General features: G+C 36.1%; 1 protein-coding gene and 1 pseudogene across 1 annotated transcript; one reads left to right on the top strand and one right to left on the bottom strand.

Annotated features, from left to right (window-relative positions):
- The first annotated feature begins 8,336 nt into the window (after window positions 1-8,336).
- Window positions 8,337-12,349, top strand: LOC112528373 (two-component response regulator ARR1-like). Its single transcript, XM_025139391.1, has 6 exons — window positions 8,337-8,680; window positions 9,012-9,164; window positions 10,300-10,689; window positions 10,783-10,859; window positions 10,960-11,886; window positions 11,973-12,349. Exons 1-6 carry the CDS (start codon window positions 8,476-8,478, stop codon window positions 12,045-12,047), a joined length of 1,827 nt encoding a protein of 608 aa, XP_024995159.1. The 5' UTR covers window positions 8,337-8,475; the 3' UTR covers window positions 12,048-12,349.
- A 38-nt stretch (window positions 12,350-12,387) lies between these two features.
- On the bottom strand, window positions 12,388-13,869 carry LOC112527508 (annotated as a pseudogene).
- Window positions 13,870-15,029: the final 1,160 nt, after the last annotated feature.

Consider the following 15,029-nt stretch of genomic DNA (forward strand, 5'->3'; position numbering starts at 1 on the left):
TGTCTCTGATAGATTTACAATGCAAGTTCTTCAGCGATTACTGAACATACTCAGTGAAGATCGCTGGAACTGAAAATACAGAAGCACAAATACAACATGAAAGAGAAAAGGGATTATCATCAAATCACTGAGAGAGAGAATCAATAAAGGTTTATTGTAAAAATGTGAGAATTAAACATGTGTATTGTCTCACACATTTGATTTAATTTTTTTATACAAACATGAAAAAAAATCCCCGTTCCCCCGTTGGGGACGGAGTTGGGAATGCGATCAAATTCCCCGGTGGGGATGGGGACGGGGATGGGGACAAAGATCGGGGATCGGGGACGGGGATGCGGACAAAGATCAAGGATCGGGGACAGGGATTGGGTCCCCCCCCCCATCCCCGCCCCGTTACCATCCCTAATTGTCGGATGCACCAACATTTCTATCATCGTGATTCTCCAAATCACATAAAATCAGATTGTCCTCAGTTAAGAATCCAATATTAACTTTTGGTGGAAACACTCAGAGTACTCGCGGGGGCATCAGTATCAAAATAGATGAATCCGAGAAGGCTAAAGGGCGATTCTTTCAGATGTTAAGAGGGAAACAGAGGAAGTCCCAAATGTGGTAACGGGTACGTTTCTTAAAAACTCCGTATATGCTAAGGTGTTATTTGATTCTAGTGCAAATTATTAATTTATGTCACCATTATTTGCTGGATGTTTATATTTGAAACCTGTGTCATTAGACTATGCATTAGTGGTTGATACCGCTAACGATAATCAAGTATCTGTTACTAAAGTATTTAATGATTGTCAAATAAAGGTTGAGGGGTATATGATACCAATCTGACTATTCCCTATGCCAATAATGGAATTTGATGTTGTAGTGGGCATGGATTGGTTGTCAGAGGCAAGTATCATGTGTAATAAAAAGATTATATATATTGATCTGTCGGGGAAGGGGCCAATAGTAATTTATGGTGATCGGCGGGATCATCATACAAACCTAATTTATGTGCTGAATGCTCGAAAATGTATTCAAAAGGGGTGCCAAAGCTTCTTGGCTAATGTGGTTGATTCTAAGAAAGAAAAGGGTAAAAAGAATTTATTCAGTAGTTTATGAGTACCCAGAAGTATTTCCAGATGAATTGTCTAGTTTACCTCCTAATCGGTTAGTCGAGTTTCAAATCGATTTAACACCCGGAGCGGCACCAGTAGCCAGAGCACCATATCGTTTGGCACCATCTGAGCTGAAAGAGTTAATGATACAGTTGAAAGAGTTGTTGGATAAAGTTTCTATCAAACCTAGCACATCTCCTAGGGTGCTCCAGTTTTATTTGTTAAAAAGAAAGATAGGTCGATGCGGATGTATATTGATCACTGAGAATTGGACAAATTGACAATAAAGAATAAATATCCTCTACATAGAATCGATGATCTATTTGATCAGTTAGTTGTGGCCAACTATTTCTCTAAAATAGATATACGGTCAAGATATCATCAATTAAAAGTTCGAGACGAAGATATAGCTAAAATTTCTTTCCGAACCAGGTATGGGCATCATGAGTTTTTGGTTTTCGTTTGATTTGACTAATGCTCCAGCCGCTTTTATGAATCTAATGAATAAAGTATGTAATAAATACCTTGATAAATTTGCTATTGTTTTTATCGATGATATTCTTATCTAATCTCGATTGGAAGCAGAACATGCTGAGCATCTTCGTTTGATTCTTGAACTTTTAAAGAGGGAAAAGTTGTACGCTAAGCTGTCAAAATATGAATTCTGGTTGAAAGAAATTCAATTCTTGGGTTACATCGTTTTAGAAGCAGGGGTAAAAGTTGATCCTGTGAAGATTGAAGCAATTGAAAATTGGGAAACACCGCGAACGCCCACCGAGATCCGAAGTTTTTGGGTTTAGTTAGGTATTACCGAAAGTTTATTCAAGATTTCTCTCGTATCGCGGAACCGCTGACCAAATTAACAAGAAATATCATAAAGTATGAGTGGGGAGAAGATCAAGCAAAAGCGTTCCAGCTATTAGAAGACAAATTGTGTAGTGCTCCAATATTGTCCTTACTTGAAGGGTCAAAAGATTTTTTTGTTTACAATGATGCTTCAAGGTTTGGTCTGGCCTATATACTGATGCAATGGGGAAAAATTATTGTGTATGCATCCAGACAATTAAAAGATCACGAAAAACAATACCCTACTCATGATATGTAGCTTGCAATAGTCATTTTTTCTTTAAAGATTTAGAAACATTATCTGTTGGGAATTAAATGTAAAATTTATATAGATCATAAGATTCTTCAACATCTCTTTAATCATAAAGAGTTAAATATGAGGCAAAGACGATGGATTGAACTGGTGAATGACTATGCCTGTGATTTTTTTATCAACCTGGGAAGGCGAATGTAGTGGTTGATGCACTTAGTTGAAAAGAAAAGAGTGGAACCATCAAAACTATTATATTACGAGCTAATCTGATCCCTAATATTATTGATGAAATTCTCAGATGTCAAAACAAAGTGGTTAAAGAGGAAAATGTTAAGGCAGGAAGAATTGGGGGAATGTTAACAAACCTGGTGAGGAATGATTATGGAATTTTGTGTTTCAAAAGTAGAACTGGGTGCCATATTTTGGAAACAACCGTGAGATAATTTTGGATGAAAGTCACAAATCTCGATATTCAATTCACCCAGGTACCAATAAGATATACAAAGATTTGAAACCATTCTACTGGTGGCAGGGTTCAAGAAGGATATTGCACGGTACATAGAACGATGTCTGACGTATCTAAAGATAAATATCAAACATTACGACCCTATAAGAATTTGCAATGATTAGAAATTTCGATGTGTAAATGGGATCATATAATGATGGATGTCATAAAGAAGCTGCTACAAACTCCAAAAAAAGGTATGATGTATTTGGGTTATTGTGGATCGTCTGACAAAATCTGTGCACTTTCTACCGATTAAAAAGACTTATCCCTTAGAAAGACATGCAAAGGTTTATATCGATGAGATTGTGACTCGCCATGGTGTTCCATTATCGATCGTTTCATATAGGGACAACCGGTTTACCTCAAAATTCTGGGGAAGTTTTCAGAAAGCCATGGGATCTCAAATGCGGTTGAGTACAACGTATCACCACAGACTGACAGACAAAGTGAGCGAATGATTCAAACCTCGAGGATATGTTGCGACGTTGTATCATTGACTTAGGAGGTTCATGAGAGAATCATCTACCATTGATTGAATTTGCTTACAACAACAATTATCATTCTAGTATTCAAGCGGCACCTTATGAAGTTCTGTATGACAGAAAATGTCGAATGCCATTATGTTGGAATGAGGTGGAGGAGAAACGGTTGGCCAATCCAGAGATTATTTAGCTAACAACTAGAAAGATAGATCGAATTCGGGAAAGAATAAAGACAACTCAGGACTGACAAAAGAGTTACGCCGATAAACGTTGAAAGCAGATTGAATTTCTGGTGGGAGAGTTTGTGATGTTGAAAATTTCACCGCGAAAAGGTATTATGCGTTTTGGAAAGAGAGGTAAACTGAGTCTGAGGTACATTGAGCCTTTCAAAATCAGCAAACGGGTTGGTACAGTAGCGTATCAATTGGAACTGCCAGAAGAACTCAACGCTATTCATAACGCTTTACATGTTTCTATTCTACGGAAGTGTTTGGCTGATCCGAATATGGCCGTATCATTACCTAAGATTCAAATTGATGAAAAGTTAAGTTTTGTGAAAACATCAAAAGCAATCACTGACCAGAAGACTAAATTGTTGAGAAATAAAGAAATTAGTCTGGTAAAAGTCTAGTGGTGATTTCATAAGGGGCAAGAGACTATCTGGGAACTGGAATCTGATATGAGAAAGAAATATCTGCAATTGTTTGATTGATTGAATTCTGGGACGAAATTCTTTTGAGAGGAGAATAATGTGATAACCGAGTTGGTGGTTATAATGTTTGGGGTTGCTTCTAAATAAGTATTGAAAGTTGAGGGATTGTTTTGAAAACTGGTTTTAGAATATCTTAACTAAAACTCCTCATCTAAAAATATATATTTGTGTGTGTGTGTTTTATTATTTATTTTTATCTTCCTTGGCTTATGTGAAGAGACAAAAAAAAAGTAAAAGAAAAGTTGGTTTTTTTCTCCCTGGGTTCGAACAAACAGAAGGAATAAAGAAGAAGCCTCCATAATTATTATTTGATAATTATTGCTATTTTTAAGTCTTCATCTCATTATGATTATAAGTGGAAAATTTTATTTATAAAACATCATTTGATTTGCTTTTTGGTAAAGAAACCGTATGGTTTCATACTTGGATATTTGATGATTATATGTTATTTATTAGCATAATTTTGGGTTTTGATTTATTATTATCAACTGATTGAAATAAGTGTAGCATAATCAGGAGCTGGGTATTATTTGTTATTAAGGGTGACATAATCAGGAGTTGACTATATTTTTGTAATAAGAGTGACATAATTAGGAGTTGAGTATATTGGGATAAGGGTGGCATAATCAATTTCTAGAAATGATGATCTTTTGATCATGGGTTATGGTTATTGCATCTTTCTGATGCAATAGGATTGACTTTTATCACATATGTATGATGCGGTGAAATTGGGATTGGAATTCGAGTGTTATTTTATCGCATCCTTATGATGTGACATGATGGGTTTATCGCATTAGTGTGATGCGAGAAAGTATGTTTATTGCATTAATGAGATGCGACAAATGGTGGTTATCGCATCTATGTGATGCAACAAAGTTGGGTTATAGCATCAACAAGATACGAGGAAATCGATTATCACATCCTTGTGATGCAACAAGAGGGTCATCGCATTTGTATAATGCGACAAAAATATGTTATCGCATCAGTGTGATGTGACAAGTTGGTTTGATGCGACAAATTGATTATTATGATGTTTAATGCGATAAAATGGGGTTGTCTCATCTATATGAGACGACAAAAGAGGTTTGATATCATTAATTGATATTTGTATATTGTTGTTTCAAAGAATTGATTTCCAAAAAGTATTTTGGAGATTTCCACTCTGTAATAGCAATCAAGGATTCGTCACTATACCTTATGGTCTAACTCTCGTTTTGTTTTAAAATGTGCATTACAGGTCGAGCACATGTGGAGAGTAACGGGAAAGGAAAAATGTGAAGTGAGTTATGATTGCTTTACATCCGTGAATTTTTGGAAGCTGCTATTGTATATGTACTTGAGAATTTGTTATATCTGCAAGACATGTACTTGGTGTAAATGAAAAATTTGTAGCTACTTCTGTATGTAGCATTATGTATATTTTGGGACCAATGTCTATATTTGTATTTCATGTTAAATAGAATATGTGGTTTTATACAAATATGAATTTGTGATGTTATAGCAGGACCCTTCATGAAAATCCAAACATGAAGGAGGTACATGCCTTATTGCATTAGTCCATTCCTTGAATTCTTTTATTATTATCAAACATGTATGTCTAACATTGGACAAAATATATCCTTTTTAAAAAAAATCATGTCATTATAAATCACTAAAATAACCATTTTGGATGGAACTGTCACAAAATAGTTAACTTTATCGTGTTTGTTTTAAGATGGCCATGGAGTTTGCAAAGTACTTTTCGAACTCTCTTTATGAATACCAAATAATAAAATCTCATTACTCTGGATGAAAATGATGTAACCTTTTATTAGGATGTATGACCAAAGTCACACTGATTGTTTAAATACAAAGAGCTATTTGTATGCAATTAATGACTGAAACCCAAAAATAAACAAAGACTTGATTTTATACAAAATAACCTCAATGTAGAGTATCAATTCAAGAGTCCATGGTTTTCAATGTTTTTTCTATGGTTCTTGAGTTGATGCAGTAAACAAAAGTGAGGAACTTGAGTTGTTGCAAAGCAGGTTGTTTGGTTACTCGGTTGAGAAATTTCGAGCTTAGCCTTCCATGAACTAGCCTGAGAGAAACTCTTTTATGATTCATTTGATTTAGAGACTACCATCTGCCAATTGTTAGGATTACATAGATGTTGTTCTCCAGTTCCAGAAGTTGTATTGTATTATATCTATATACACATACACATATAGCAAAAGAAAAAGTTCTATTTAGATATTTGGTGGATGAAAAAGTGAAGGTTCCTTAACCAAAAACAGATAAAATGTTAATAGAGAGTTCTTCAGCCCCATCACTTCTATTTAGACCAAATAGTCCATAACAATTGGAGATGGTCTAGATCAATCGTTAGTCTCGAAAATCACGGACCAAGTGGCTAGTAGATCAAGATTTCAACAAAAGGGAAGAAAAGAAGTACCAGACTCCTAAATCTAGTAGGCAGAATGGGCATATTTGGAGAAGAAAGGCAAGAATGAGTTTACACACATACTTTTCTATTAAAGTTCTCTCCTCCATTGTCTGTAAATCATATGCAAGATTCTATGATCGCATTTCTTAATGGTTCCTTAGCAAAAATTTGAATCCTGATAAGGTGCCTTGTTCATTTGATTCAAAACTTGATGCTATTAGAGATTATAAATTCAGAACAATTTTTAAGTTGCATTTAAATTTTGACAAAATAAGTTTGGTTTCTTATATATGTTTTCCCAGAGTATTCTTTAAGCTCAATTGAATGAATATAATGAAATATTCTAAGAAGAGACACAAAACAAACTGCTACATCAAAACCAATCTCGTATATATACGATCTCTACTTATTCACTTTTTTAACTTAAAAGAACCAAATCCATAGGAGAAGAAAATGTGTTTCCTTTTGAGTTCTTCAAGAATCTTGAAAGTATCAATTTCTCATAAAATGACGAAATCCAACTTCATCTCAAGGCATTTAGTCAAATTCCCAAATCATACCCATTAAGTGGAATTGAAAAACGAATCAGTGGTTCCTATCTCTAGTCAAATTCCCAAATCATACCCGTTAAACGGAATTGAAAAACGAACAACAAGCCAACTTATTATTCCACAGGACCGGTGCATCTAAGATGTATGAATTTCCTTATTTCCAACACCAATTGTCCTTAATCCAATATTTATTTAACCATGATATGGTTTCTCAAGCGCCTCAGGTTGCTTCTCCATGAAATGGATTGTCTAAATGGTAAAGAAAATATGAGAGCAAAACAAACCAAACATTATACTTTGTTTCAATCTTAAACTTATATGACGACAAAAAACAAACCAAACATTATACTTTGTTTTAAACTGAAACTTAAATGGCTACAAAAAAACTCAAGGAATCATAGATTGAAATATGATGAAACAAAACCTACCCTTCTTTCTCGAAGTCCTCAAATATGCTTCCCCATGATATTGTTTGTTTAGTCAACGAAGAATCATGCCATAAATAAAGGTAAGGCGTTGGAGGTACTGGTAATGTTTCTAACTTTTATAAATCATAACTAATTGAGAGACAACACTTGGAGATGGTTTAGACCAATCGTCCCATAACAATTGGAGATGGTCTAAACCAATCGTTAGTCTCGAAAATCACAGACCAAGTAGTTAACAGATCAAGATTAAGAAGAGAAGTTCTAGACTCCTAAATTGAGTAGGCAAAAAGGCCCCATCTCGTGATCGATAGAATCAGAGCTTTCCAAATCCCTGATTGATAGAATCCGAGCTTTCGAAATCCCTAGTAACTTGTGCTAATTTTTCGTAATCGGTACCAATCAATAGCAACCCTCATCAGCAACCTCAACCTCCAAAATTGCCTCTTGCATCATGCTTCACTGTCGAGTTTACAAAATCAATGGAGTTGGACGGCCACATTGTTCTTTAAGAGCAGGGAGATGATAAGAGGGTAGGTGAGAGCGGTAATATAACAATTAAGAATTTGAAATATTGAATTGTGAGGATGACACGTCAAAAGGGCGTCGGTTTTGCACGCATATATATATACATACATATGTATATATATTTAGATATAGATTAATAAGATTTAAGTTCATAAAACTTAAATGTTAAAATAGGTAAAATTAATAAATAAAACAACATGTCCCAACCATAAATTGGCGACATGAGCTGGATCCACACTACACAGATAGACACACTGTCCAAATTGACAAGAAAATTAAGTAATAATTACCAAAAATAACGTTGATTAATGCAAAAGGACTATTGAATATTAAATAAATCTAAAATGGAAAAAGAATCAATCGCAATAAAATTTTGCCAAAACATCAATTAACACAAACCTCCAAGAATTCAACTCTTTGAAGCACACAATAATGTCTAAATATAAATCCCAAAAACACCCACTTTTATGTTATAATTCTCCCCCTTCTCTCTCAAAAAGTCAATTTTTGATCTTCTTTCTGTTTTCTTGAATTGGGTACGCATGCTTTTGTCAAACATCAAGTGGGTTTGATTCATAAATCACAAAAGGCCATGTACTTTTATGGGTGTTATTGAGGTTTTCCTCGGAGAAATCAATGAATCTTGGAAGTCAAGTACTGGTCAGCAAACAGTCGATGATGCCTAGTTCAAGTGGTGCTTCTTGGAATTCTGTCGGCGCCGGTGATGGCGATGGTAATAGCTCCGACCAATTTCCGGCTGGTTTACGGGTGCTTGTTGTCGACGATGACCCAACTTGTCTCATGATCTTAGAGAAGATGCTAAGAACTTGCAAATATGAAGGTACATACAAACACACACTGTACGCACACCAACTGTTTGCAAAAAATCCTCGCTGATTTATGAATTACCCCAAAAGTTACTAAATCTTGGTTTTTATTACCTTGATTTAGATCATGGATTTTGTAATATAATGTTTCTCAAAGAAATTGAACTTAATTGTTTTTCTATACACAAATCTTTCATCTCAGATTCAGAAAGATAGCTTATAAAATGCTTTAAACTTCTTGATTTTGAATGGCTTTTGTAGCCCAATTGGAACCTGTTGATTCCTGTACTTCTGATTTGTGTATCGATTTGAAGTAACTGATTCAAAGATGTTTTCAATTTGCAGCGACTAAATGCAATAGAGCCGAAGTTGCTTTATCCTTATTGAGGGAAAACAAAAATGGGTTTGATGTAGTGATTAGTGATGTTCATATGCCTGATATGGATGGATTCAGACTCCTTGTACACATTGGGCTTGAGATGGACCTTCCTGTTATCAGTAAGTCAACCATTTGTGATCCTTTGACTTTTTTATGTTTCTTGAGTTCCATTTAATCTACTCATATACATGATTTCTTGTTTGTGATTTATGTTCTTCATTGTTTGGATTGAGATTGGTGATATATATTGTGATTGGTTTGATGGTTTTGGATCAGTGCCTCCATGTGCATAGCATGTGCCATATGAATCTTTATAGGGTCAAATAAACAAAATCTTTTAGTTGTAGGTCTTGAACCTGCTAGTTCAAGTGACACTTAGTTACCGTTGGAATAAAGAACAATGTGGCCACGTTGATGGTTTGCGCCGCCCAATTGACGTTTTTACGTGTTACATTTGGGCGGCTAAACATGAATACGTGAGGGTGCATGTTGGCACTATTGGTTAGTAAATACGAGCCTTGGTTACTCATAGCACGTCAACAAAATCTCTAAAAATTGGAGAAAATAGAGATTTTGGGGTTTTTTTGACTCTCCAAAACCATGGTCCAAAATGGAGAAAATATGACAGAGAATAAAAATTTCTCCAAACTTGGAGAGAGAGAAAGAAATCTCCAAATTAAATTTTGGAGGAGAGAGAGTATACTTTAATCATTTTTATTTATTTGGAGGAGAGAATATAAAATCAATTTTATTTTAAAGTTTGATGAGATATTAAATGTATTGAAAACTTTAATAATATAATTAACGCTAGAATTTAGAGGCAAATTTTTTGAGGATTTTGAGGTTTCTTATTCATTTTGGAGAAGCTGTCATTACCAATTGGTTTGAGGACAAGATGTAGACCTAACAGTTCTAATATCTTCTCATATTATTAATCAAAATAGGAAACAACCTCTCTTTCTCTGTCTCGTTGGACAGAATGCATCTTAACCCCCAACTCTACCTCCAGCTGAACCGGGTATGTTTAGTTTGGTTTGGTTTTATATCAGCCAAAATGGAAAACAGTCTCTCTATCTCGTGGGACACGTGTCAAAGTCTGCTTACATCTTACCTCTCTAAACCCTACACCTGGTAGGATATACTTTTGGTTTGGTTTTATATTAGTCAAAATGGGATAATTTTCTTGAATTTTATGCTACATTCTATCAAGATCTAGGTAGTTTTAACTAACTTCATTATGATTGAATCTTTCAGTGATGTCAGCTGACGACAGCAAGAGTGTAGTTATGAAGGGTGTTACTCACGGGGCTTGCGACTATTTAATAAAGCCTGTGCGTATGGAGGCATTACGTAACATCTGGCAACATGTGGTTCGAAAAAGAAAGCATGAATGGAAAGATATCGAGCCATCCGTAAGTTTGGATGAAGGTAACCAACAACAGAAGAAACAACCTGAAGATCCCGACTGCACGTCTTCTGCTAATGAAGGGCATAATTGTAAAACCGCAAAGAGAAGGAAAGACGATGAGGATGAAGCTGAGGAAAAAGAACATTCTTCTTCTTCTTCGAAGAAGCCTCGGGTTGCTTGGTCCATGGAGCTTCATCAACAGTTTGTTGCAGCCGTTAATCAGCTTGGATTCGATAGTATGAAACCTCTTCTTGATCATTTATTTCAACAGATTTGAATTTACATCTGATTTCTAACTTATTTTGACGAGTTAATTATGAATCTTGTAGAGGCTGTTCCGAAGAAAATCTTGGACCTCATGAACGTTCCTGGAATAACACGAGAAAACGTTGCCAGCCACCTTCAGGTAGACTTGTTGCATTTCTTTCTTTCCATTTTGACCTTGATGTTCTTTATTGATTAATTTTGTTCTGTAGAAAAACACTAACAACTACAATTTGATGTAGAAATATCGGATTTATCTTAGAAAACTCGGTGGGCCCCAGCAATCGGGCACGATCAACCCTTCTTTTATGGGCAATCTTGATGCAGGTTATGGGTCACTCAATGAGCTTGATCTTCAAGCCCTAGCAGCCAGTGGTCAACTCAATCAACTCCCTGCTCAAAGTCTTGCAAGCCTTCAAGCCGTGGCCCTTGGCAGGTCGGCCAACCCCAGATCTATTTCTGTGCCCCTAATTGATCAAAGAAATGTATTTAGCTTCGAGAACCCAAAACTGAGATACGGGCAAGTCCAAAACCGCCATGGGTATAATAGTAATATCAGCAAGCAGATGAATTTGCTTCACGGGGTTCCCACAACTATGGAGCCGAAGCAGCTTGCCGGGTTTCGGCATTCCTTCAACGGCATGAATAGCCAAGGCTTGATTCCGATGACTGGTCAAAGTCAAACTCATGATCATTTATCGAGACGGCCTGTTTTGTCAAATGGAATGGTTGGCAACACGAGAGATACAGCAACAGCAGTGTACAATTCGGCTGCCTCACAAGTTGCATCTCTTGTACAATCCACCAGTCTTGCATCCAGCAACAGTTTCCCTCTTAGGGGCAGTTCGGGAATTCCTTCTATCATGTCTACATCGACCCTCCAACGAGATGGGAACATAGAAAATGTTCAAAACAGACCGCAGAATTGGGGTTTACAAGGTGTGGATTTAACCCCAAATCCTTCTCAGCATACAAACAATATGCAAGGAGGAATGAATGTGCTTCATCATAACTATATTTCTGATCAGAATATCGGGGGTAGTAAGGTAATTATCTCGTCTGGGGAAGGAAGTTGGACTCATATTACAGACGATCCTTCACCCGTTAATCAACCATTTGGCACTGAGGAATACAGCCAAGAGGATCTCCTAACACCATTCCTTACACAGGTTTGTTATGGTTGTTCTTTCATGCTTAAATTACGTAAAACGATAGGAAAAAAACCGATTTCTTACAGATTTCCAATTTCTTGCAGCAAGAAGGGGTGGGACAGGCGGAAAATGATTTTGGGTTCGATTGGTATTCTTCTTCGGATAATCTCCCGGTGTAAGGAGGACATCGTGGGTGTACATAAACGATTGGTTCGAGCCATATTCGTCAAGATTCATAATGAAGATGGATGATGATAAGGCGATATGCAAAGGCATATTTGCTGAAATTTTTAGGTTGATAATGAAAAATTAGTGACAACAATGGTGGTTAACGTTGTGAACTGGATTTGTCAAGGGTTGATGATGGTTTTAGGACAGCTTGGTGTTTTGTGTTTGTTTCTTTTAGATTTTTAATGTATTGCAATTCATGGATATTGATGTTCTTTTAAGATTTGTCGGTAAATAGTCGGTTACTGGATGAGATTTTTGGTCATTAAAATAATACAATATAAGCGTCTTTTATCTGATACTGATTAGAATTCTCCGTAAGTAAACATTACAGAATAAGATTGTTGGTAAGACCATCTCTGGTCGAGTAACCATCGGGTCTTTTCGTGGGTTAGTTCCATCTACTTTCCCCACCAGATAGTTTAGTCCCAGTAAACCCTGCATCAGTATTGTGTTGTTCTTCCCGTTTAACTTGAGACTGGTTAAAAGAGTACGCTTTCTCGAACCCAGGGGTGGAATTGTCCATTTGTACTGCAACAGACCAATCAGCGAAAGCAGCATCGTCCCAGTTGAAGAGAGTGAGTTGGGAAGACCACCCTCCTCGGAAGTCCGTAAGCAAGTGCCAGTTGATACTGATCTTGCAGTTGTCTGCACACGGTAATGGGCTTGGTACGGTTCGATGTTGGAGGTTAGCCCAAGCCGTAGCAAGTGCAGTCCGATTTGCATATGGAACCAGCAGAGCCTGAGACGGAACCAGCTCGAATTGGTTAAGATTCAGCGGCATCTTGTAGACTTGTATCTGGAATGCCGGTTTCGACTTGCTCGGGTCCATTGTGGGCGGCAAGATCATACCTTTCTGGCAACAAGACATAATGTTTCCGATTTGGGTATTGTTGGTCATCTTGAGGGGTAAATCGATCAACGTCGGTCGTCTTTTGCAGTTTAAAACGTTTGAGAAATCCATTTGTTGGTAATGCAAACCTTAGTATTTGGTACGCAGACCAGACCAGACCAGACCAGACCAGACCAGACCAGACTAGACCAGACCAGACCAGACCAGACCAGACCAGACCAGACTAGACTAGACAAGACAAGACGGGACGGGACGGGACTAATTGTTTGTCTTATGTTTGGTACGACTAGGACAGGACGGGACAAAACTATTAAAATGACCATATTACCCCTAAATGTTGTTCAATGTTATTTTATATCATATAATAATTGTAAAATGACAACAAATCAATCAAAATATTGTCATTTTAACTTTAGTCCCATGTTGTTCCACCTTTTTTGGTGGAACAAGAAATATCAAGATTTGTCCCACTAAAATTAAAAATAGTCTCATCTTGTCTCATGTTTTTTTTTTGTCCATGGCATGCCAAACATGGGACTATTTTTTTTGTCTCGTCCTGTCCCATGTAGTCTGCATACCAAACGCACCAGGGACCTAATGTGCAACCGCATGAGTCTCGAGTGAAGGGATACACGCCTTTTATATCGTTGATGAACTGATCTCGCATCCAATCCTAGGTTAGGTTCCAATTATTGAGTCGGGCGAGCAGTTTGTGGTTCTCGATGGTGAACGAGGCGTAGTAATTGGACTCATAGGTCCTTATCACATCATACATGATCGTTAGACCGCCATTTTGGCGTGGAAGAAACTCGTCATCAATGATTACGTTTGCAATGGCATTCGAATCTTCCATACAACAAACTTCCATCACTCGACTATGGGACATCAACAGACTTAGTTTTCGAGTTTTTTAAAGCATATCCAACGAATAATCTATAATTTCGTTAAAATCTAAATAGTTTTAAATATTATATTACATAAATATTCTACAAAATGATATTAACAACTGAAAATAGTTAAGAGTTTAACCTTGAATTGTAGTTTGGGACAAACAAAACGGTGGTTAACAAGAAAGATCAGTTATTCATGATCCTGAAACCTGACGAAAACTCTCCATGATTTGAGCTTGAGCAGGGAGAGTGATGATTCGATCTGGTGAGGTTGTTTTAAAATATGATAGTTTCATATGTATTTGTTTCACCATATGAATATATTTTATGTGTATTTTTCGTTTCACTAAGTGAATAAAAAAAGTTTCACATGCAATTTTTTTCATAAGGTGGACACAGATATATGTGAAACAATATGTTAAATCGTAGCTTTTGATAAAAAATAATAATGTAAAAAGATATTTTTATATCGGTTCTCACAAGTTTGTAACTTTTTTGTGGTTCTAATTTGATCATCGTCGTATATATATATATATATATATATATATATATATATATATATATATATATATAGAGAGAGAGAGAGAGAGAGAGAGAGAGAGAGAAGGGAGTTTTCAAATGAAAACCGCCTTCATTTGTGTAAACCAATCTCATTCATCCATTTTCTTGATCAATGGTCAAGATTAGTTTATTTTATTTTAGGAAATTTAAAAATATATATTAAAATTTTATTTTTATATCAACAATAAGGGCAAAATGATAAACAAAAATACATATTATGTAACATCCTATTGAAGGACATTACTCTTTATTTTAGGAAATTAAAATTTTCTATTTGTTAGGAAATAGTGTCGCTAATGCAGCAGCCTTTTTATTCCTTATCCTGAAATTGTTTCAATGTCTTTCACACACCCATGTAAATATGCATCCTATTCATTATGAAATTATTTCAAGACGCACCGGTTTCATCATGAATCCATTTCAGCATGTAATTATTTCATGACAAACCGCATATATTATGCACTCGTTTCATTTTGCATTTCACCTACTAAATGGATCAACTGCACCATCACTGAAACGGGGTTCACCATCAAACAAGTTCACTACTCATTGTTCAATTACGTCATGAACTAGTTTCACCTTCATGAAACTTGTTTCATGTACATAGACTAGTTTATTTCGCTCCTGAT

This window comes from Cynara cardunculus (assembly GCF_001531365.2).
Source record: "Cynara cardunculus var. scolymus isolate 2C chromosome LG 15, CcrdV1, whole genome shotgun sequence".
Classification (NCBI taxonomy): Eukaryota; Viridiplantae; Streptophyta; class Magnoliopsida; order Asterales; family Asteraceae; genus Cynara; species Cynara cardunculus.